The 23,445-nt window shown below is 42.0% G+C and overlaps 2 protein-coding genes across 6 annotated transcripts; both read right to left on the reverse strand.

Moving 5' to 3' along the window:
* Positions 1–845: 845 nt before the first annotated feature.
* Positions 846–6,861, reverse strand: s100a10b (S100 calcium binding protein A10b). 5 transcript variants are annotated; one of them, XM_080767383.1, is made up of 4 exons: positions 6,727–6,861; positions 3,959–4,124; positions 1,015–1,227; positions 846–951 (listed from the first exon to the last, which is right to left on the reverse strand). In XM_080767383.1, exons 2-3 carry the CDS (start codon positions 4,097–4,099, stop codon positions 1,060–1,062), a joined length of 309 nt encoding a protein of 102 aa, XP_080623509.1. In that variant the 5' UTR covers positions 4,100–4,124; positions 6,727–6,861; the 3' UTR covers positions 846–951; positions 1,015–1,059. The 5 variants fall into 5 exon arrangements, with proteins under 5 accessions (XP_080623509.1, XP_080623510.1, XP_080623506.1 ...); XM_080767384.1 differs by having other exon boundaries at positions 846–982; XM_080767380.1 differs by having other exon boundaries at positions 846–1,227.
* A 1,454-nt stretch (positions 6,862–8,315) lies between these two features.
* On the reverse strand, positions 8,316–13,135 carry krtcap2 (keratinocyte associated protein 2). The gene is made up of 5 exons (XM_080768954.1): positions 12,979–13,135; positions 11,433–11,587; positions 11,099–11,162; positions 10,876–10,942; positions 8,316–10,391 (listed from the first exon to the last, which is right to left on the reverse strand). Exons 1-5 carry the CDS (start codon positions 12,980–12,982, stop codon positions 10,271–10,273), a joined length of 411 nt encoding a protein of 136 aa, XP_080625080.1. The 5' UTR covers positions 12,983–13,135; the 3' UTR covers positions 8,316–10,270.
* Between the last annotated feature and the right edge of the window lie 10,310 nt (positions 13,136–23,445).

Below are 23,445 nucleotides of genomic sequence, written 5' to 3' on the forward strand. Positions count from 1 at the left end.
TGTAGGAATTCAGCAATCCAGTCAATCCCGGCTTAAGTCAAACACACTGACTTCATTTTGTCTGGTAAAATTTTAAAATGTTAAAATTGTGCTACTGTTATCTACTACAAATACTATTAACATTGAGTGACTGAAGTTTCTTCCATCTGTGGAATGTGAATGTCCCTTTTAATTTACGCTTAGTTGCACACTGGCGTGTTGCCTGCGGTGAATAGCAGACAATGACGCACACAACGCGCTACATGTGTGACACGTGAGCTTGTAGATCTGCTATCTATTCTACGGAGCACGGCACCTGCACGCAAACCAATCAAGTCTAAATCAGGCTTGAGTGGAAGGTCATCGTAGGTTAACTGTAGGACAGACAGACAGCACAGATGAAAGCAGCCTGTTGGTTCCACCTCATTCATCAATCATTCACTGAAACCATTCATTGCAGGTCCACAGCCATGTTGTTGTTCCCCCATATCTCTGCTGTCGGGAAGAAGAAACCGCCTAACTCATGTTCATTTTTCAGGAAATGAGGAAAACCATATATATTTTAAACAAAGCAATACTGCCTGATCATCAAAGTTGGTATTGTAACTTTATATATTGTCAATGACTTTAAGAGGTTAAGAGGTTTTGTCCGAAGCATTTTACTTTTCATTGGTTCAATTAGTATTTGAACTAAAACACAGATCTAAAGGGTGGTAGCATTGATTTACCGGTATGCAAAATAAATCTAAAATCTAGTTTGGTGGTTTCCTCCTGACAGCAACGATATGTTATGTTATGTTATGTTATGTTATGTTCCTTTCTGACATTATTAAAGACCATATGGTGACCAAATCAAGCCTGAGAGACACGTTTGAAAAAGTCAACTTTACTTTAAAATCAGGGTCATTTACGGACATCCGCTACATTATACTGTATACATATACAAAAAAAAGAAATCTATGTTCCCAGAAACTCTATATGTGGTGTTCACTTCTTCTTGAAACTCTATCTGTGGTGTTCACTTCTTCTTGAAACTCTATCTGTGGTGTTCACTTCTTCTTGAAACTCTATCTGTAGTGTTCACTTCTTCTTGGCGCTGGCGGCGTCCTTGGACTTCTGGTAGAGCGTCTCACAGGCGATGGACAGGCCCACCACCAGGGCCGCAAACTCCTCAAAGTCCACCTTGCCGTCCCGGTTCTGGTCCAGGTCTTTCATGATCTTGTCCACCGTCTTGGGGTCCTTCTGGGTCTGAACGACACAAAACACATAGTCTGTCATTACTACTGGGAAGAATGATGATGATATAAGTTAGCAAAATGAAATATGTAACGCACATCCTCCATTCTTGGTGCCGAGCCAAACTGTTGAAACATTCAGCGACACAGCTGTGTCGCTGAATAACACATCATTAACACCATCATCATCATACTAGGGGTATGATGGGGTATCAGGGGTAGAATGGCTGGATGGGAACCGCAAGGTTGCCAGTTCGAACCCGGGGCTCCCCCAGAGCTGGTGTTGAAGTGTCCTTGAGCAAGACTCTGAACCCCTAATTGCTCCTGATGTGCTGCCTTGCATGGTTTCTGCCACCATCTGTGTATGAATGTGTGTGTGAATGGGTGAATGTAATCTATGTAAAGCGCCTTGGATAAATGCACCATTTACCATACTAAACTGAATGGAATAGATTTGAACAAAGTATTCTGCGGCACACACTTTGATAAACCTTGACTTTTAGTGGACTGATATATGAATCTGTTGAGAAGCATGGACAGTTTGGACACCATGCCTCCGTCTCCACCCATCCCAGGAGGCATTATGAAGGGCAGTTAATCACACACCCTGACAGGGCACGTGTTGTTCATGCCTCCACATCAGTGTGCGGGGGAAATAAACCAAGTACATGTACTCAAGTACAATCACATCTCAGAGGCAAACATTGCACTTTTAACTCTATACTGCAATTATTTGACATTATTGTTACTTTGCAGACGTACGTTATTAGTACCCAACATACATTAACCACTTCAGCTCTGTGCTATACTATTATTTGGATGTTTGGAAATGGGTTGTGAGCTTGTAGATCTGCTGTTTACTAAACTAAACCAGTTAAACCCCATACGTTGTATCCCTCAGGGCTCTATATACCAGTGTCTTTCCTGTTTCACTTTAGACATTATCTCTTAAAGTTTTTTTCTTTTTCTTTTCCCCCAGAATTCGGATGCTGTGAGTTTAACTTCTTCCACCTCTGAATAGAAGGAAGGGAGATTCCTGTGATTTTTTTTCCGCTTTCCTGACCACACCCTCTGCCATGTTTTATAGCGTCAGCAATACTGCAGCTGGAGTACCGAGGTGATGCGTCATCATCCTGCCCTCCCCGGAGTCCCCCCTAACAGTGTTAAGAACGCTCGTCTTAGTTTCCTGGGGAAACTGCGCCCTCTGCTGGGCCTGTTTGGCAATCGCAGTGGCCTTCCATGAGCAGGTGGTGACTGTCTGTTTTTGATTATTCGCTCTCCCAACAGGGAACGTTCCACACCCTCCTCCACTGAGGAGCAGGCTTGTGCTATAGTTAGCTACAAATAAGATATAATAAAAAATATATAATACAAAAAGTTAGTAAAATGTTCATGAACAAAGCCAAAAACAACACACTAGAATAGAGCACCGAAGTCTGACGTCAATATCAGCAGAGAGCGCTAAGTCCACGTACTTTTTATTTTCATTGTAATCCCCATAGGGGATTTTAGCCTCATATATTAACTGTGTTTGAAAAGTAAACAAATCATCCAGGCGGTTTCACTCATATGGATATGAAGAATAAACTGACTGCAAGAAAACACTAATGCTACTGCTGCAGAAACAGATTGTATCAAATTTGAGTGACTGACTGTCGTGACCGATACAGAGAAACCTCCCTGACATCGCCGGGACAGGTTATTTATTTTTGGACCATGATTATCTTATATATGAGACGATTTTAAGATAACCCCATGTTATTCTCCATAGAGAAATGACTTCCGTGAACCAGGCAGAACCAGGGGATGAGCGAGTGACGTCAGGACTTCGGCGCTCTATTGCAGATAATCTTTGTTTTACTCATTCTACCTTTTTCGGCGTCTATAAATTAAGGCTTTTCCCAGAACTATGCTGAAATTGAACAAATTAATGAATTAATTAAAAACTACTTAAGTACAGTACTTGAGTAACTTAGTTACTTCCCCGCACCGTAGGCCTATATATTGCCAGACTAGAGCTAATTATCTAGCTCTGGCAGATACAGTAGGTCTGGTTTCTATGTTGTTAAAGCGTGACGTGTGTCACTGTCATTGTCTACTAATTGGATCACTGGATTCCACTGTGTGTGTGTGTGTGTGTGTGTGTGTATCCTTTGGCAAGTAAGACAATATCTTAAATACCCCCATAAAACATGCATTGTTGAAAATTAAAACCTTTGTTATCATACAAAGAGTGTTAAACGAAACCAATCAGTCCTCTTCGCTCTGACCTGAGACAGAGAGAGAGAGAGAGAGACTACCTTAACCTCGCGTCACCATGGAGGAAAGCCTGGTGTTGGTTCCAAAATAGCCTGTGTGATCCGGTCTAGGCGTGGTGGTGTGTTGATTTGTTTTGGTCACCCCCTGTTTGTTTTTAGTCTCGCCATTCGCTGACTCGCTACGAGTTGGAATAAAATATGGAACTTGTCAGATTCATAGGCAGCATCAAGGCTTTTACAGTGGGTAGGCCCTAACATTATGATATGCCCTTGATCCTGGGGATTTTTTTTGGCTAATTCTGGTTCCGGTTTGGCGGTCCTGGTCTGATGACTAAATACAAACCAGTGACTACAACATGACGTAAAGTTTTCCATCCACTCCCGACCGGATCAGAAACCAGAACACGGTATATGTTTACCATCCCCTCCCGACCGGATCAGAAACCAGAACACGGTAGCCTATATGCCTCCCAGGCTAAATGGTACCTTGAGGAAGGAGGACAGCTCCGTCTCCATGAGCTTCTTCAGCTCCTTCTTGCTCAGGTTCTTGCTGTCTCCATCTTCGTCGGCATAGCGATGGAAGACCATCATCATGGACTCCATTGCTTTCTCCAGGTCAGAGGGCATGGTGGCTGGCTGGCTGGCTGGCTGACTGCACACAGAGGAAGGAAATGAGAAGGTTGCTGGTTTAAATAAAACGCATCAGACCTATAGTGTAGATCAGTGTTTCCCAAACAGTGAGCTGCGCCCCGGCCCTAGGACACCCCTCCGTGGGGTGAACATTCTGCAAAATATGTGATCTACAAGCCCACAATAGGCCTAGGCTCTATGTCGCAACGAGTGGCGAGATTTGTTGTGTACACACCAAATATGATATAGGTGTTTAAGTAGTTCATTTAATGGTTCACCCATGACCAGGCCTACTGGAAGATGACCAGTATACTCTATCTTCTACTGTTGTAGTGGGAGCTGACCAGTAGGCCTATACTACCTATCATCTACTGTTATAGTAGGAGCTGACCAGTATACTACATACAGTATCTTCTACTATTATATTGGGAGCTGACCAGTGCAACCACAGTCTTCTACTGTTATACTGGGAGCATCTGTAAGCTTCTGCAATCCTCAAGTTTAAATCCTGCTTATTATAATGCTTGAGCCAGTATAGCCTGTCACTTAATTAATTCATTCTGTGAAGGCAACTTTTCAACAAAAAGATGCCAGTGAGGGATATGGTGTGAATGAAGCTCTTTCCAACGCGTGGTGGTGTTGACAGTAAATCAGTTGTTAAGTGCATTTAAAGGGTTTTATTTCGATTGCAGAATGTCATAACAGAAACCGGGTATACTTAACTGTAAATGAACAATAAACTGGTGCTGCAAAATATCCAAAATTAACTCATAACAACTGAAAAACAAACAAAGCATGCACGGTTGAAAAACTGTGTGGCTTCCCTGTGGCGTTTCCCAAATCCCCTGCTGACGTGCACCTGTGACACATACAAGTAGGCTGTGCCTGTGATTGGCTGAACCTGCCTATGCCCAGGTTGTCATAGCAACTTCACAACAAATTAACCACAATATAAAGTCATCAAATTGGCTACAACACATTCATACATGCAGCACAAAGATAATAAATAAGAGAGGGACAAATGTGGCGCTGTTGTGCTAGAAACAGAGAGAGATAGTGTTGCCTGCTAATTACAATGTTGAGCATGCATGCATGAGAGAGAGAGAGAGAGAGAGAGAGAGAGAGAGAGAGAGAGAGAGAGAGTTGTCTGCAAATTCCTCCACACAGTAACTCTGTCATTTCTCGACCATTTCGGACACACCCCCCGGGGACCCCCACACGCAGTTGCACTACTCAGTTCACACAGGTGTGTTTTTCCTTTCAAAATGATGGACAATCATAGTGTAGTCTTTGGCACAATAGGCTACACTTATACTTAGCTAACTCATTTTAGCTAACAGGATGGGTGTTGGTTCACTGCACATAGTTTGGCTCTTATTCATGTTTTTTGGCACATAAACTGGAATTCTTATCTCTCGGCTCTGTATCCAAACTATTTTCCATTTCAAGGGGCACTCAGTTCACACACACATTCACACTCAAATGACAACAAGCTCTTGGGCTTTTTGCGTTTTATCCTTTTGACAGATAATATGTACACATAGGCCTGGCCTATGTGTACATGTGTGCATTTTTGGCAATACAAAAATGGATCAACCAAAGTACAATGCTACAAAGGGACCATACATATATGCTTTGTGCTTTGCTATGCTTTGTAATATTATCAGGTGTTAATGCTATAAAGGTTATCGAGTTATGATTACTGGGTAGATAAGTACTTTATTAATCCTGAGGGGAATTCCACAGTTACAGCAATAGTAAGCTTTAAAAAAAATGATAAACAGACTAGGCTCCCTACAACAAGAATTTAAGATTTAAATAAGTGTATGACTAAGAAAAAAGGAGAATAAAATAAAAACATAGTTCTTATAAAGTATGTGTGAAAATAATTATGCACGTACATAATAATAGCCTACAGTAGAGTAGGCTATGCAATCCTTCAACCCCATCATTTTCTCTTCACTGTCTAATTCACATGCATTGAATGTAAAGCAGAGGACACGCTGTACAGACAAAAGGCGCAGAGGAGGTGATGAGAGGAACTCCACTCCAGTCCTAACTTGCCAGCCAGAGTTGTAAACTTGTATATCGTCACATCTAAAAAATGTCTCAACCCTCCGTAGAATGCAACAACGTCAACACTAGCCATGGTTGCTAAAGCAACTTGGAGTTTTAATTTAACTACACTACAGAGCAGGGAGACGAGAATATGCAATGTATAGGCCTACAGGCAGGGAGACTGAAGACGACACAAATCAGTTCAGAAAATGTTCATCTTAAATCAGTGTCAAGTCATTTAGGACGGACACGCGACGGCGCATCTTAGCATTAGCATACTTATAACTGTTTTAAATATAATATATCGATTACTGCCGTTAGATTCTAATTCAGTTAGCTTCCTCTAACAATAGCAGCACTGTAGCCGTAATATAGACTACCTGGATAAAACCTTCCATTACCTCATTACACGTAGGCGTATGCTTATTCATTTACTGGCACTGATGCGTAAAGTGCGTAAAGTTTATATAGGCTATACTGTAACGGAGAAAGAAACGGTTTAGGCTGCATTTAAAGGAACGTTAACTTTTTGGGAGTAAAGTAAAAGTAGCCTACAGTGAACTTACCGACTGAGGGATGAATATGGTGCGTGTTCTTCTTGATCCGCACAGCGAGGGGCTGGAATGAAGTTTATACTAAGATTTTATACAGAGCCAGCCAGGCAACGCCCATGTAGAGGGGTGGGGTGGGGAGGGGTGGTGGGTACGGTCAAAGTTAGTGGAATATTCTTGCCGGATGATGTAACTGTCTCTGGAATGTACCGCAGCCTAAAACAAACCTCTGGAAAGAAGTTCAAAAGTTAGACGGGGAAGGAAAAAAAGTGCTTATCTTGTGGCAGGGTGTACACTGGTACTCACTGTAAAACATAATAATTAAAGTGTACAGATGTAATCATTTTGATACTAACTTTTGTATACCCTGTTGACAATTTTTTTTAACTGTATTCTCTACTGTATAATATGAATAGCCTATGACACAACCTAATGATAGCAGCGTAGACAGTAGGCTATATTGAAAAGCAACACGAGATGGTATGATGTGGTTATGTTCACTGTTGCTTAATATGGCCCGGTCATTGTTGCTTCATGGAATATCAAATGTCTTAACAAAAATCCTTCTTATCACCAAAACATTAACCTCTGCTGGAAGTGACTTTTTGGTCTTTGGAATTGGAGCTATCCAGTAATCTATTGAGCCATCTTCTACTGTTGCATGGGAGCTGACCAAGTGACCAGTACAACCACAGTATTCTATTGTACTGGAGCTACGTAACTACCAGTAGGCCTATAACCAGTCATCTATTGACCACTGGGAGCTGTCTTTTATACTGTCGTACAGTATACTGGGAGCTGACCAGTGTACAACCAGTCTTCTGGTTCAATTGCCGCACATAACGGTTCCATGCATTGCTCAAGGTTACTGTACCTGACTGTATACCGTTTGTTGTAAAGAGGCAGAACTTTACCAGCTGCTTCCTGTGAGTCAAACATTTGGCATTCTGCTCACACAAGCCCTTTACTGCATGTACGTCAGGCTTCATTCATTGGTTAACTAACTTAACTCTCTTAGTCATCTTATCTCTGAGGCTTTGTTCACACAGGCAGACCAAATCCACTGTCTTTGAGTACACAAACCTGATACCATTTAGGCATTCTCACTGATCTACTCACTTGCCAATAACAGTGTGATCACTCAGTACCAAAGATCACATTTGACAAATGGGATTTGCCTGCAGTCTCTGAGCAACAGTGTTCATTTTTGACAGCAAATTTAGATTTTAGTTTTAGTCGTAATCTTTTGAATAGTTTTTATTTAGTTTTAGTCACATTTTGGTCACCTGGAATGCTTTTAGTGCTAGTCTAGTTTTAATATCACAAGATTTTAGTAGACTAAATTTACAGTTCATTTAGTTAAGTGACAGTTCATTTAGAAATTGTCACTTTAGTCTTAGTCATCATAGCTTAGTTTAGTTGTCAGTGAAAAAATATTATACATATAAATACATATTATTAGTCGAGAAAATCAACACTGCTGAGCAAAGTTCTATTCCAGCAGCCTGATAATAGGTTATTAACTAACAGAGCACTGCAACATTTCACAGGTCTAAATCAGACAGCTAGAGTAACAGTTACACAGAGAAGCAGCACACAGTGACAACCTTTCAAGTGGTTTTTTAATTACAAATCCGTGTCAACAAAAAAAATATCAAGTGTTCGTTCACGTGCCGATCGAAGTATACAAAAGCCAAAACAAAACGGTGGACGCCACGGCACGTAAACCGTACGAGAGAATCTCTGAGCCGTTGGAACCCAGTGCTGAACAGAGGGAATGTAGAGCAGCAGCTAGTAACTCGTTAGGGTCATCGTTTGTCCTTCTGAAGACAGAAGTCAGTGGAACGAGAGTCGACATCCATCCAACGCCGTTGCATGACTGTGCCGCTTGACGAAAACAAGTGAACTGATCTCGTTAATTTGTGGGTTATCATGTGTTATCGGCAAGCAACACCGTCATGCAACAGACTAGAATTGAGCTCGAGAGCCTGGTCTAGGTCACGGTCCAGTCCTGAGCAGATAGAGAGCCTGGTCTAGGTCACGGTCCAGTCCTGAGCAGATCCAAGGTTTTCATTCCAAAACGAACACCCGCTCAGATGTAAGTACATTTTGAAGTCGGCTGATGTTTGGTAGGGAATGAAAGCCAGAGTCCACTAGTCCACAGAGTACACACATGGGGGAACCCTAGAGGCTGATTGTCTGTTCTCCACGTCTGGTTAAAAAAAAAAAACTACAGCAGGCTCAAAAACATGGCAGGCAGCTGTAAGCAACACAGCTGCAGCTAATACAACTCATAATGGGTGTGTTAGATTTAGGCGTGTGTGAAAGTGCATTGACATCGACATGATTTACTGTTGCTAATGTCTGTACCTGCACGTTGGCACACCTATACCGCATGGCTCTGGGGCACACACATCTGACATCATTTTTTATTAGCTTGCAACTGTGTTTCTTTTCGTACTAGCCTGCCTTGTTTTTAAATCTGTTGGCGTTTTTTAACCTGTACGGGAAAACAAACTACAAATAAAGCCCGTGTTAACAAAGTCCCGATGCTGGTAGAACCACCTACAGATGAACAGTGAGCCCGGCTATAACCCGGTTCTTCTGAAGCAAAGCAGATCGCTGCAAACTGTGGAGGATTAACCCCCATAGACTGTCAACATTGAACTAGCTATTTAAAGTTTCCTGCTGTCCCAGGTTGCATTTGTATAGTGCTTTTATGCCTTTTTAATGTATTTAATATTATTGCTTGTCCGACAACTTTGCTGCAAACCAAGTCCCTTGAGGAACAGGAAAGAGCCGAAGGCCTAAAGGGGAATGCACACCTAGATGAATTACGATGTGGAACTGCTCCGGTATGGAGATCATGTGTGCCGTACAAGTGCCTGACACGCAAGCGGATCTGTCGAAAATAGACCACATGTGTATTTTTTGGGGCGGATGCCCTCGCGTATAAACGCACTTGTATGTCCCATTAATATAAGTTGAAAGAATGAATGTAAAATAGGCCCAAATGTTGTACACATGTACACACAGCATCATCTTAAATGCATGATGTATATCCTCATGAGCAACACTGCTGTTTCTCACTTTGGTATTTTTTTTCTTCAACTAAATCTGTCCAATCAAGCAAAGTATAGTTTAGTTAAGTTTTTTGTTCGTTTTCTTTTGTCTCTCAAGTTTTGTAATCGCGTGTACTACAAGAGCTGAACTGAGCCGTTTTTTGACAGATACTCAAAAAAAGAAAATCCACCAATTTCATACATTACACGGCATCTGTACACCAGATGCCGTGTAATGCATCTCTGGCCGTGCGTTCCCCTTACAATTGGTTCCCAGCAGTTAAATAGCTAGAACAGAAAAAACAGCGATACTGTGTATGTGTGTTGTACAGGACTGGGACCTGTAAGGGCTTGAGACCTAACGCTGTGGTCATCTGTCCAGGACTGGACACCATTGAGGGGGTTTAAGACCAGCTTTACTGTGTGTGGGGGGGTTCAGGACGGGAACCATAAGGAGGGGTTTTTAAGTAACTGGTGGGACGATGGCGTAGGAGCTTTCAGTTCTTCTTCTTGCTCTTCCCGGCTGCTTTGGCCACTGGCGCAACAGCGACGGATGCTTGGTAGAGAGCTGCTGACACTTTGTTGATGTAATACAGAGCGAAAAGCGAGAAGATGAGACTGCGAGAGAGAGAGAGGGGGGTAGAAGGAGAGAGAGAGAGTCATCAAATTAATTTATATTATTATAGTACCTTTCATGCACAGAACATAATTCCAACTGGGGAGTGTAATTATCTATATTCAAATATTCAAATGAACAAAAGTCGACATGTAATCATAAATAAGAGGGTGTGCACTGGACTACTGGTGGCAGTACTACTCAATGCTGGAGATAGTGGTACTATTACATGTACCGTAAATACAGGTTTTATTACTCTGATCACACGGGCAGATGAAACGATGCGTTGTGAGAGGATTTGGAGCAGCTGCATGCATCATTGCGTCTTTGCAACGTCATGTCGTTTGGCTTCCATTGACACAATGAATGGTAGACTGCATCGTTCCATCTGACCGTGCGAACGCAACATTACACTATCTGGTACAGTCAGGTTCTGCTACAATAGTACAGTAGTTGTTGCTGGTGAGGGGCTCGTACAGTACTCACCATGTGGTGACACAGACACGGTGGACCAGTCCAGAGGCAAACAGCGACAGACACAGACACACCAGGACTGGAAGACAAGACACAGACATACTGTATGTTTACATTTTAACAGTATTGAACAAACAGTACGACAGTATTCTAATCATGATGAGTATGTACTCTACTGTATATACAGTATGAGTCCAGGGCAGTGTGACCGTTCAATGAAATGTTCAATGCTCACTCTCTGGGAAGATCTTGGCCTGGAATCCCTTTCCAAACGCCAGGTTTTCCAGGTTGTTGAAGGCCTGGGGGTTCCGGGGGTTCAGGAGAACAATGGTTTCATAATCACAGATGGACAAACAGACGGACGTATACAGTATAATAAACTGTTTTAACTGTTTTAATTTGGTTGTATTTTAAGATTTTAACAGTTTTTCTTATACGTTTTCATATTATGTAATGTATTTTATGTGTGGACCCCAGGAAGAGTAACTGCTACTAATGTAGTAGCTAAGGAGGATCCAAATAAACCACCTCAACCATTGTTGCGATGGTGATGACGATGATGAGGATACAGTGAGGGAGCAGATGAAGAGGATAGACCCCAGGAACCCTCCTACGATGGTGAGCCACTCCGTGGAGCCCAGCTGTTTGCTGAACATCTGCATCCCGGCAAACACCAGCACCGTCAGTAGACTGGACAGCACCAGGGATGTGCCTGTGTTCACTGCTGCACGCGCGCGCGCACACACACACACACACACACACACACACACACACACACACACACACACACACACACGTTAGAGAGAGGTACTTGACTGTTCAGATTCAACTGTGTACCGTCCACAGCAACACATGCTCGTCTAGGGGTGGGCGATATGGAAAGAAATTAACAATTACTTTTCAAGCTCTGTATCACTATCCACGATTAATTAATGTTATTTTTCAAGTTAATTAACAGTACAACCACCTACAAGGTAACAAAAAGTAAAAGAAAAAAGGCCTAAGGAATCATTTAGGCCAAAATGCTGGCAAACGAAACGTTGAAGTATAATTTAATTAAGGTATACAACTGCAAATCATAGATGTGCATTGACTGCAATTGCGTTATTGATTGGATACGGATATACAATAATGCTAAAAGTATAATACAAAAAGCCCTGAGGGCGTGGCTTGTTTCCAACTTTCCATTGTGGTCCTGTGTATTCAATTAATCAAGAATAGCAATTGATTGTTCCGTCAAGTGTCAATAGAGGATATGCGCGTGACATCATCATCATCATACCCGGAGTTATGCGGGAACGCCTACTGTGGCAAAAACCTTTCTGGCCTTTACAGCCCATACATCCACACAGAAGAGTCTGCAATCTGATTGCATTAAACAATGTTAAACTCACTTTGCCACATACCCTCTAAAATGGACTGGTTGATGATGTCAAAGCTATAGGGATGAGTGCAGCCAAGTCAACTATAGTACTCTATTACAAACATCAAAAACATTAACATATTAACTCTAATATGAACAGAAGTTAACAGAACCATAAATGGTACCAGAAAAATTAGTAATAAAGAAAGAAGGCCCTGGAGCAAGCCTTCCTTTTATTAAAAACAACAACAACACAAAACGTTTCATAGCTGTGTTCACTCTCCTCTCAGATTTAAGGTTAATTTATTTATTTATCCGTTTTGTATTTAGTTATCATTGGATTAGTTCTAACTTCTAGTATGTATTGTATCTCTATTCTCTAGTAATAATGCTACGCCTGTACGCCACGTCAGTGCACACACTCAAACGGTTCCGGGGTTGTTAGCCCCGGCTAACATTAAACAGTGATGGAATGGAACTATGTGCTGTGGAAATAAAAGATGATTTACATTTCAAGTAAATCACTATTAATGTCATATTCCATCATGGTGCATACAGGTGTGGTACATTCATGTGAAATGCACTCTTTTGTAATTCATTGTTTTACTGTGAAACGCTCGCGCTGTTAGCTCCAGCTGCTGCTGTGAACATTAATGTTGTAAAACCGTCATGTTAGAAAATACTAAACCAACTGCAATAATAGAACAGCGGGATTATTAATAGTGATAATAATGAATCATAACCATACGTACCCATAACTAGATAATTAACGAGGTTAGGAGGGTTGAATTGTGGTTCAGAAATCAGAATCAGTGTCGATGCTGGGCTGCAGGAGGCGGAACTGTCAACTGAACTGATCTGAACCAACCACTAGGGTGGCCAGACATCCGGTTTCACGCCGGACAGTCCGGTTTTAGACCCACCTGTCCTCCTCCCACCTCAACCTCTGGCCGGACACATAATTGTCCGTTTTTTTGTGATATACAGTGCTTGTGCCATAACTGTCATTTACGTCGTCTGCCTGGGTATTAAAATCTCCGCAGCGCTGCTCAGCTCCGAAGCGAGCCGGCCACACTGTCTTAAAAAGAGTGAGGGTGAGGCGAGTGGAGACGTTCGGAGTGTTGCCATGTCCGCTTAATTATAAGCGACTTTGGGCTTGTTTTATATAATAGGCTACTAAGCCTAGTCAGGCTTCTTTTGTGCTTGTTTTCATAGACATGGTTGCTTGGTTCTCTTCCAAAACCTGGCAACACTGCCAGTGGGATGGTCGGTTTGTTTGTTGAGCTCTCACAATCACTTTAGTATAGTTGATGCAGAGATAAATAAGCCAAATATGCCGAAATGAAAAACTACATTTAATGAGCAATGGAGCAAGGAACTCGACATCATAAAGAAAGGGAGGCTAAAGCACTGTGAATATATAGGCTACTGGCATCATTCTATGTCCCACACCGATGACCATAAGACTGTATAAAAAAAACACAAGAAAGAGATTAAACATAAAACATATCTAAACATCAAATAAAATAAATTGATTATAAAATGAATGGCCTTTGTGGTACCCTATAATTTAAAAAGGTTAATTTAATTAGCAAATATATGTTCTCTGTGGACATAATGCTGGAGAGGATAGTGGTGAAAATCAGGTGCAATAGTAGTAGTAATAATATTAATATCTGGGGGGGGGGGGGGGGGTCGGGGGAGCGAGCCCCGCAAAAAGTGTCCTCCTTTCTGAGGTCTTGCAGGTGGCCACCCTACCAACCACACGAGCGACCCGGACAAAATTATAGGTGACACAGTTAAATTGTACAAGTTATTTATTTACATTTATTTATGGCTGCCTGTATTAATTGACACATACTCATTTCACGATATAGTTTTACTTTTTAAATTAGAATTTGGTCAAACGAAGATTATGCCATTGCCTGCTATAAAAAGGGTGATAACTGCTTATATGGGGAGATCCATTATAGCGTTTGTTCACCACCAAGTGTCACTGTTGCACAGCCTAACAGGCACAGACATACACAGTTCAGGGAGGAGGGCTAGTACAGTACACAATTTAATGCATGTAGGCCTTATATGGCCATGTGGGTTTTGCTCTGAGAGTTAAAGGGACATTTCACCGCTGGATGAAACTGTAATCACTCAATGTTAATAGTAGTTGTAGTAGATAACAGTAGCACAATTAGAAATGTGCACCCTATGTCCAGTAAAATAATGAAGTATGTGTGTTTGACTAGGCCGGGTTTGACTGGATTGCTGAATTCCTACAATGCCCATAATGCTTTAGTGCACTTCCCCTCCTTGTGGAGAGAGGGGGGAGGCTGCGTGGAGGTGTGACTTTGTAGTCCAGGAAGGCAGTGAGACAACATTGTCATGACAGCCTTTTGGTCATGAACATGGTGTCATAAAAAAAACATATTTCACACATATAAACCCCCAGGAAAGTGTTTCTTGTGTTCTAAATATCATTAAAATAAGCTCTGGTTGCAAAAGGGGTGAAGTGAAGTGACCCTTTGCTTTACACTTTGCTGATACAGTATTATGAAAGAATACAAAAGGCATATTATAGCCTATTCCTTAATCAAATGTTTATTTGACCATTTGCGATACAGCTGGGCCAAGCAATCTTGTCTGTCACATCATGTGCACGCTGAAGAAAGTAGAAGAAGCAATAAAAGCACTCCGTTGAGTAATTCCACATACTAGTGTAAAAAAGGCAGACCATTCAGAAATGAATTTTGTTTGTTTTATTGTTGTGAACATGTATAATTCAAACATACAGTATATAATATACAACACTGAAACACTTGTTTTTTTACCTCCATCTGTGTTAGCAGGTCATGTTTTAGCTCACAAAGTTTTGGTAGTATAAATTATATAAAAAATATGGCACCACTGTCAAATACCTTTAAACTGAAAACGGTATAAGTAAAACAATCTTGTCTTTGTCACTTTAATGTGGCACAATACTGATGAAGACAATACAGTAATAATGTGCATATGTAAGGTATATATTGTTTTGATATGTTGTGTCTCCTATCATTTAATTGGCTATAGCTTCAAGTCTGATCATACTGAATACAAAATGAGTGGTGGCTCAATACATATAGTTCATATTAAATAGAGTGATGTACAATGATAATTTAAAATATGATATCCACACAGGCCAAATATTGATATGCAAAGTCTCTGCGTTGATTAATCCTTCATAATTCATAATACTATAAAATAATACTATAAAAATGTTCCATGTTTTCTTTATACAGGTTCAAGTGGAAGCAACAGAGGTTGAATAACGTTTCCTCTTTTGTTTCTTCTGAGTTTAGAGTAGCCAATGGGCTCCGATATGGATCACCCCTTTCCTCACATCGGCGAAAGGCTGATCGATCAATCATGCTGGAGAAATCAATCAATATGGCCCCAATAGAGATTGAAATACAGCATGATGGGTTGCTTATTTAATACAACTGAATACACATTCACAAGTACGAATAAGAGTTTGATGGTTCTACTGCAGCATGCTGACTGCATGACACTGATAGCATAATTATTGCACAATGTATTTACAAGAACAAAGGCGTGTATACAGTTGAATCCACACACTGCAGCTATAGGGTCTGAACCTGAGCCTCAACGTGTATCTGGAATTTAGAACCATGGTGAGGGGTTAACCTTATAGACTTATGTTGCGTTCACATGCACAGGCAGACGCAAAGATGCAGTCTACCATTCATTGTCAATGGAAGCCTGCGACACGAAGAAAATGCTACGCTTGTAGCTGCTGCAAAAGCTACAACAGCTACAAATACATCGTGTAGCTTTGCATCGTTTACATCTGCACGTGTGAACGCACCATTACGCTGTATTCACACAGGCAGTGAATGCACCATTACGCTGTATTCACACAGGCAGTGAACGCACCATTACGCTGTATTCACACAGGCATACGGTCTACCATTCATTTCCAATGGAAGCCCGCGACATGAAGTCGATACAATGATGCAGCCGACGTTTGTAGCTGCTACAAAAGCTACAAAGCTTCAAAGCTATACAATAAAGTGTAGCTTTGCATCTTTGTGTCTTTTGCATGTGTCCCTGTGTGAACGCAGTATTAAAATTGTTTTTAACTAGTATTAACTTGAGCAAGAGGTCTCTCCACAAATCATCATAACTCACAATGTTTTCAAAATCACGAAAATAGCCGCCGATCTGCAATTTCCTAATCTAAGTAATGTTCTCACGATTTTTCTCTCTCTGTGTGTATGTATATATTATATTATATAATGTGTATGTGTGTGTATATCTGCCAAACACTCCACCGCTATAGAGCGTCACAGTCCCGCCCCCTTTCATGACGACGCCATGAGGCCCAGGAAATAATTCCCAATGCATTTTTCCCATAGACATTTCAAAAAGTATTTATTTAACCAATTCTGACCTGAGATCAGATTCATACGAGGTTTCCACTGGACACACACTGGTCTGATGAACCCATTCTGACCCGAGATCAGATTCTAAAAATGTCAGTCGTTCTTCGGTTTTTCAAAAATAGCAGACCTACAAGCTCGTAGCGCGCCACTCGGTGGCGCGCTATGAGCTTGTAGATCTGCTATTTTTCAATAGCTAAAGCATAACGTAACGGTAACACCAAAATGGGTTCCCGTTCAGAATGGGTTAAATAAATACTTTTTGAAATGTCTATGAGGAAAATGAACAGGGAATAATTTCCTGGGCCCTGGTTTAGGGGGCGGGACTGCCACGCTCTATCCACACTTTTCCTGGGCTGTGTGTGCTCCAGTTCCTGTCGATTTGATCCAATGAAAGCCAATGAAACTGGTCAGATGACCAATGATATCCAATTAAATCAACAGGAACTGGAGCACACACAGCCCAGGAAAAGTGTGGATAGTGGCGTCTCATCGGGGGACAACATTAGACATGCAACAGCAACGAGGGCCCCCGTAACATCGTAATAATATGGCCGCGTGTGATTGGCTAAGGCTCGGACTGAGGAGACACTGTGGGCCCTGCTGGTTGGTCTGTCCTGGCCGTGGCTGAGGGGTCAGAGGTCGAGTTCAGAGCCACGTCCTGCTTGGGATCCTTCTCGGGCTGCCGAGTCCTGAAAGGTTCAAGGTTCACACACACACACACACACACACACACACAAGTCACACAGTGGTTAGCAACTGGACATGCAGTTTGCCACCTCCTCCACTAGAGGCCCTTCTTTGACAACGAATGTGTGTGTGTGTGTGTGTGTGTGTGTGTGTGTGTGTGTGTGTGTGTGTGTGTGTGTGTGTGTGTGTGTGTGTGTGTGTGTGTGCGTGCGAGATGAGGGGGGGGGGGGTTGTGTTTATTGAATGATGGTTCTAACACTAAATGGTCAATTATCTTCATATAATTTGGGCCTCCTCCCTCTAAAAGGTCAAAGTAAGATGGTACCATTCAGACTATTCGCTGAAGACAGGACATCTAGAGAGACATCTCAGACCTTTTAACTGTAAGGGTCCATTTGGTGGAACCCCCCCCCCCCCCCCCCCCCCCACACCTGATGACAACAGTCTGGCTGGAGAGACTAGTTGAGGACCCATATTATTATGTGATGATGTTGACAAAAAGTATTAAGGTGTGATTATATCTGGGTGAGGGAGGGAGGGCAGGGAGGGGACGTGTGCAGCAGCAGCAGGTGGCGCCCTTTTACACCGTAGTACTGTGGAGAGAGAGAGACTGCATGATTAAGGAAGGAACGGATTAACATTCCATAACCAAACATGTGACGGAGGATTATTAGTATTATGACTGCTGTGGATTCTGTTTGAAGGAAGCCCATTAGAAACACCAGCACTATACTACTGTATTATTGTAGTCTGGCAGCTGACCGGCTTTTGTCTAAAGTGGGAAATTTGGTAGCCTACAGTCTTTTTATATTGGCCTAAAATATTGTCTATATACATACATTCATGAATCCACTTGCTTGACCGGCTGTTAGTATTGAGCATTCTTTATAGGGGTTTCTTGTGACCCTCCCATTAACATCTACCATTAACTATCTATATTATATATTTATTCTGACCCCTCCACGAAAAGGCCTAGTTGCCCTGACCCCTTCCTTATCCATCATTCATACATTATGGATGATTAGTGTGGACTTAAACTGTTATTCGTCTATAGTACTCAATTAAGCTGTTTTCAGCTTCTTTTTAATATATATAAAATGGCAACAAACAAGCGTTCAAGTTGTAAACAGCTACACCCATTTTTACAAAATCAGTACATGATACGTACATCATTAACTATAAAAGATTCTATCAATTTGGCAATCATTTAATCGATTGTTCAATTAATTGTTTTGGCTCCACTTTCTGTCAGTTTCCTCTCTCTGTTTCTTTGGGATTACTATACAGGACAAAATAAAGGTCATTACACACTGGCGAATTGGCGACGCGATATATTCGTGCGAATAATTCGCATTTAAAAAAAAAACAATTGAAGTCCATGCAAGCTTCATCAGTGGCGAATGTGCGAAAATGCGACCGTTTTCGCTCTTTATTTGTTCGCTCTGGTGTCGTATTTTGCAGAGATTCGCAGGCGAACTGCAACATGCAATATTTCGCATTTTCAGATCGCTTATTCGCATCGCGTCGCTAATTTGCCAGTGTGTAATGACCTTAAGTGTTAACATGTCTAAACACAGGTGTTTTCAGATCAACACAGTAATAGAGGGTATGCGCATGCTTAAAGTGAATGGCACATCGAGTGGCAAAGCAACATGCAAAGTGAGTTTAACATTGTTTAATGTTGTTTAATGCAATCAGATAGGGCTTTTCTGTGTGGATGTTTGGGCTGTCAAGGCCAGAAAGTAGTTTTTTGCCACTCAGTAGGCGTTCCCGCATAACTTCCTGGTTTGATGATGATGACACGTACATACAGTACCCTCTATACAATGTTAACTTCGCTTTACAGGCTAAACAAATCAATTTCAACATTTCTATACAGACTAAATGAGGAAACGAGCTGCAATTAAAACAGGTTAAACAGTGAAAACAGTGACATGAAGTTGCCGTAACCTGGTGGTCAAAGTCTTGGTATCGCAAGACTTCCACATTTAAAATCCTATGCTTATGCTTGGTGATCTAATCTTGGTGATCTAATTGTGACAGCGGTGGCCGAACGGTTTGCGGAGCGGTCTTGATATCGGAAGGTCGCTAGTTCGTTCGTATCCCCGGACCGGCACGTTAAAATTACCACCGCTGAAGTGCCCTTGGACAAGGCATTGAACCTCTACCATGAAATGTTCTATATGAGCAGGGCCTGGCTGTAAACAAGTTCTTGAGCTTAGTCCAGTTACCCTGGGTAAACATGGTACCTTTCCTTTCCCCCTCACACACCGAGGTCCCGGCTTGAAAACACCTAGAACTCAAAACACCCCAGAGGCATGCCAACGGTAGTGTCTGCCTGCAGGAAAACACCGCAGCATCATCATATACAGCCAGGGGATGCTAGACGGAAAACAAAAGGCCAAAACTATAGATATAAATATAGTTTTTAAATTTTGGCTTAAGAGTTGTCTATACGACCTTTAATGATGGGAATATAGCACTGTTTAACACATTTAAATATAACTTTCACCACCTTTAATCCAACTAATGTGACTAATGTGTTGATTAGTGGGGGTCTCGGTGCAATAGAGGGTTGAGGTGATGGTTATAGGGGGGTTGGTTTGGGTGGGTGGGGTTTTGGGGACTGGGTCAAAGGTCATGATTTGAAGGGTGTGACCTTGGCATGGGGGCGGACCGATTGCTGGGCACTTTGGGCAGGACGTCCCAGCTGGAAGAGGAGCTGTCATGTGACGTCAGAAGAAGAGCAGGAAACAGGAAGAGATGGTATAATTTGAAAAATCACACAAAGAAACAAAGGCATGCGATATATCATCAAAGAAGCGCGTGGACTGACCCAGGATCAGTGACAAGCAGGCAGCATTGATTAGAAAGAATTAAGACAAATAAAGAAAGAAAGAAAAAAAATGCCCTTTGTCATATGACAAATATTTATATTGAAAATTGCCACGTACATCTGATAATTTTGCTATTGAAAATGGCAACAACAAAATCTAGATTTTGACTTTTTCTCTCCCCCCCCCCCCCCCCCCCACACAATATGGGGTTATTTATTATTATTATTATTATTATTATTAAATTGTTAATGTGTCACACGTGGATGCGGGTAATGTATGTTTTGCAATAATAATCAACATCTACAAAGTTGACTAGTAACTATAAAAGGTTTTGGAAATTGGAAATACTTATAACTTCGTTATTTAATTAAGTTAAGTAACGAAGATGGCGACACATTGCATATTACTGTCGTAACAAAATTAGCTGATCTACAAGCTCAGTGCGACTTGCTTTGAGCTTGTAGATCAGCTATTTTTGCTATATTTGAATTGAAATCCTGTTTTTTTCTTTTTGCTGAAATCAATAATATCTAGTAGTATTGCGATATTAACCTGAGGGCTGCATTAAGTGATGGATGGTGGGGGCTGCATGTGGCCCCCGGGCCGCCAGGTGCCCATGTGTGATATAGAGGGAAATGTAATGTTTTAGGCCTAGGCCTACTTATTATTACGAAGTTACTATTCCTTTAACCCATTCTGAACGGGAATCCATTTTGGTGTCAGCATCATGTTATGCTTTAGCTATTGAAAAATAGCAGATCTACAAGCTCATAGCGCGCCACCGAGTGGCGCGCTACGAGCTTGTAGGTCTGCTATTTTTTGAAAAATCGAAGAACGACTGACATTTTTAGTATCTGATCTCGGGTCAGAATGGGTTGATCAGACCAGTGTGTGTGTGTCCAGTGGAAACCTCGTATGAATCTGATCTCAGGTCAGAATGGGTTAATGGCCAAACGGGGAATATATCAGAAGCAGTGGCATGGATTAAAATTCAACCCTGCATGGTTTAGTTTAGGGCCTCCCGGTGGGTTCCGCTTGGTCGCATGACCAAAAAGGCAAAACAGCACCTTGTCCCTCGTCTTCGCAAAAGGGAAGTGAATTATGTAAGGTGGCAATTATACCGGATTGAGACTGATCTAATAATCACATTACTGCAGCAGGGTTCAGAGGCTGAGGTTTCCCCACATGCAGCGCAACCACAGGAGGATTAGTGAAGTAGTTTGGGTTTTCTGCCTGTTTTGTCAGCTATTGTTGGGCCAGTGTCTTTGCTCTAAGTCACCTAGGCTACTGCAGCAGAGGGAACAATTTGAACCAGTTAAACCAGTGTTTCTCAAACGTTTTCCTGTCAAGGGGACCCTCAGTATATTGACATGTACTGTATTAGCCCCTCAGACCCCCGAACGATATCATCTTTAATCTCTGCTGCTGACCACACATTCTCAGGGTGCATTTTAACTCTTGACAGTGTACAAAATGGAACCAAAATGGGTCCCTTTGGCTCCATTCGTACACTGTACACTGAGTTACAGAGCCATGAGGGTCCAGTCCATTTGGTTTCTAACTTCCATTTAGCTGCATGGGGACCTCCTGGAACCCCCTCAGGGAGCCCCACGTCGTAGATATAAAAAAGATAGATTGGCTGCTGCAGGTCGTTGGAAGAATTTACACTGGTACACCGGAAGAGTGGGTCCACTGCGTCACGCTGCCACTCAAGCGATTACTGGCCAATCACAGCACATCTTTTCCGGGACTTATCAGACCCGAACATGCACTCTGTGATGCACGCTCATGCTTCCGTGGGGCTTCGCAAAGGAATCTCGGGATTGTTTTTGCCCTCCCTTGAGAACACATTACGGTCCAGAGCCGAAAGGGGCGTCTACGTACGCACCTATATATATGTCTATGGCCCACGTGGGGTCCCCAGGCGCCACATTGAGAAGCAGTGTTTTAAACGACCAGATTGTCCTATAGCCTATCTAGATCTAGTCTTGGAATTTAAACCAAAAAACCAACTTCAAAAATGTTGATGGTTTGTTGATCCTTATATACAAAAAACCTTTCCATTATAGCTCAGCGATAGACATTTCGGCGCTCACACTCGGACACGTAAAAGTACTGTTTATGTCCCGGGTAGGGTATATATACAAGCTTCAAACCTAACAAACGTTCTAAGTGACAGTTTCATAACAAGCACATTAGCATTGTCAAAAGGCAAGCAGTAGTTAAAACTTAGTTAAAGAATGTTACGGTGAACACAGCACAGCTGCTAGTCGGTTTTACATGTTGAACAAAAAAAGGGACCGTGCACCTGTTTACCACGACTTTTTTGCTGCGCTTGCGGTTGCGGAGGTGTTTGAAAAATCTGCCAAGAAAAGAGAGGAGAGATAGATAGGGTCTGACGCCATGTTGGATCATGAAGTCTGACGCCATGTTGGATCATGAAGTCTGACGCCATGTTGGATCATGAAGTCTGACGCCAGCGTGGATTTTACAGAGCGACAACAGGAGCTCATCTCCTTCTGGGGGTTATATCATTTCATCATTTTATTTGATTTAAGGTGCAATCTAGACCAGTGGTTCCCAAATGGGGGTCTGGGGACCTCTAGGGGTCCTTGAGGGAGTTCCAGGGGGTCCCCAGCTAAATGATAGTTATAGGAACCAAATGGAGACCCTTTTATGGGTCAGTAACTCAGAGATGGACCCTCCATTTGTAACACTCGCAGAGTTAAATTAACCTTGATTTTACTTAATAAATTGGGGTCTCAGAGATAGAAATGCCATTAAATTGGGGTCCATAGGCCTAATGCATGTCAAACCTGGGGGTCCTTGAAATTTAACGGGTTGAGAATCACTGCCAGAGCCGTCTCTTATGCGGTCCCTGGCATATGTTTTCAAATGGGGGTCCGTGGGTTAACCCAATCTGTGCCAGAAACGTTTGGTTACGTTTTTGGCAGGCAGCACTGCACACCCCACCTGTGCCAGAGCGTAATATTGCGGGTTTATTGAATTTTTTTATTGATTTTCTTTTTTACACAGACCGAGTAGAAAGAAATGGTGCTATTTTACCATGAACATTAGTGAGGACCAATTATATGAAGATAGCTTGAAAAGTGGTTAGGTCGTCCTTTAACACATATTCCACACCTTTTTATAGAAAATAACCATTTTAATTTCATATAGTCCACGTGCAATTGTTATCAACATGACCTTGAAACCATAATTGCTTTTTTTTATGGCAAACTAGAAACAGATTGGCAAA

Source organism: Protomyctophum bolini (genome assembly GCF_963924005.1).
Source record: "Protomyctophum bolini genome assembly, chromosome: 7".
Taxonomy (NCBI): Eukaryota; Metazoa; Chordata; class Actinopteri; order Myctophiformes; family Myctophidae; genus Protomyctophum; species Protomyctophum bolini.

Excerpts from the sequence above, each read along its gene's own strand:
- s100a10b (XM_080767383.1), bottom strand. The coding sequence starts at position 4,099 with ATGCCCTCTGACCTGGAGAAAGCAATGGAGTCCATGATGATGGTCTTC. Across the intron at positions 1,228-3,958 it reads AGCTGTCCTCCTTCCTCAAG|ACCCAGAAGGACCCCAAGAC; the intron begins GTACCATTTAGC and ends TGTGTCGTTCAG.
- krtcap2 (XM_080768954.1), bottom strand. Across the intron at positions 11,163-11,432 it reads TCTTCATCTGCTCCCTCACT|GCCTTCAACAACCTGGAAAA; the intron begins GTATCCTCATCA and ends CGGAACCCCCAG. Across the intron at positions 10,943-11,098 it reads GGCCAAGATCTTCCCAGAGA|TCCTGGTGTGTCTGTGTCTG; the intron begins GTGAGCATTGAA and ends CTTGTCTTCCAG.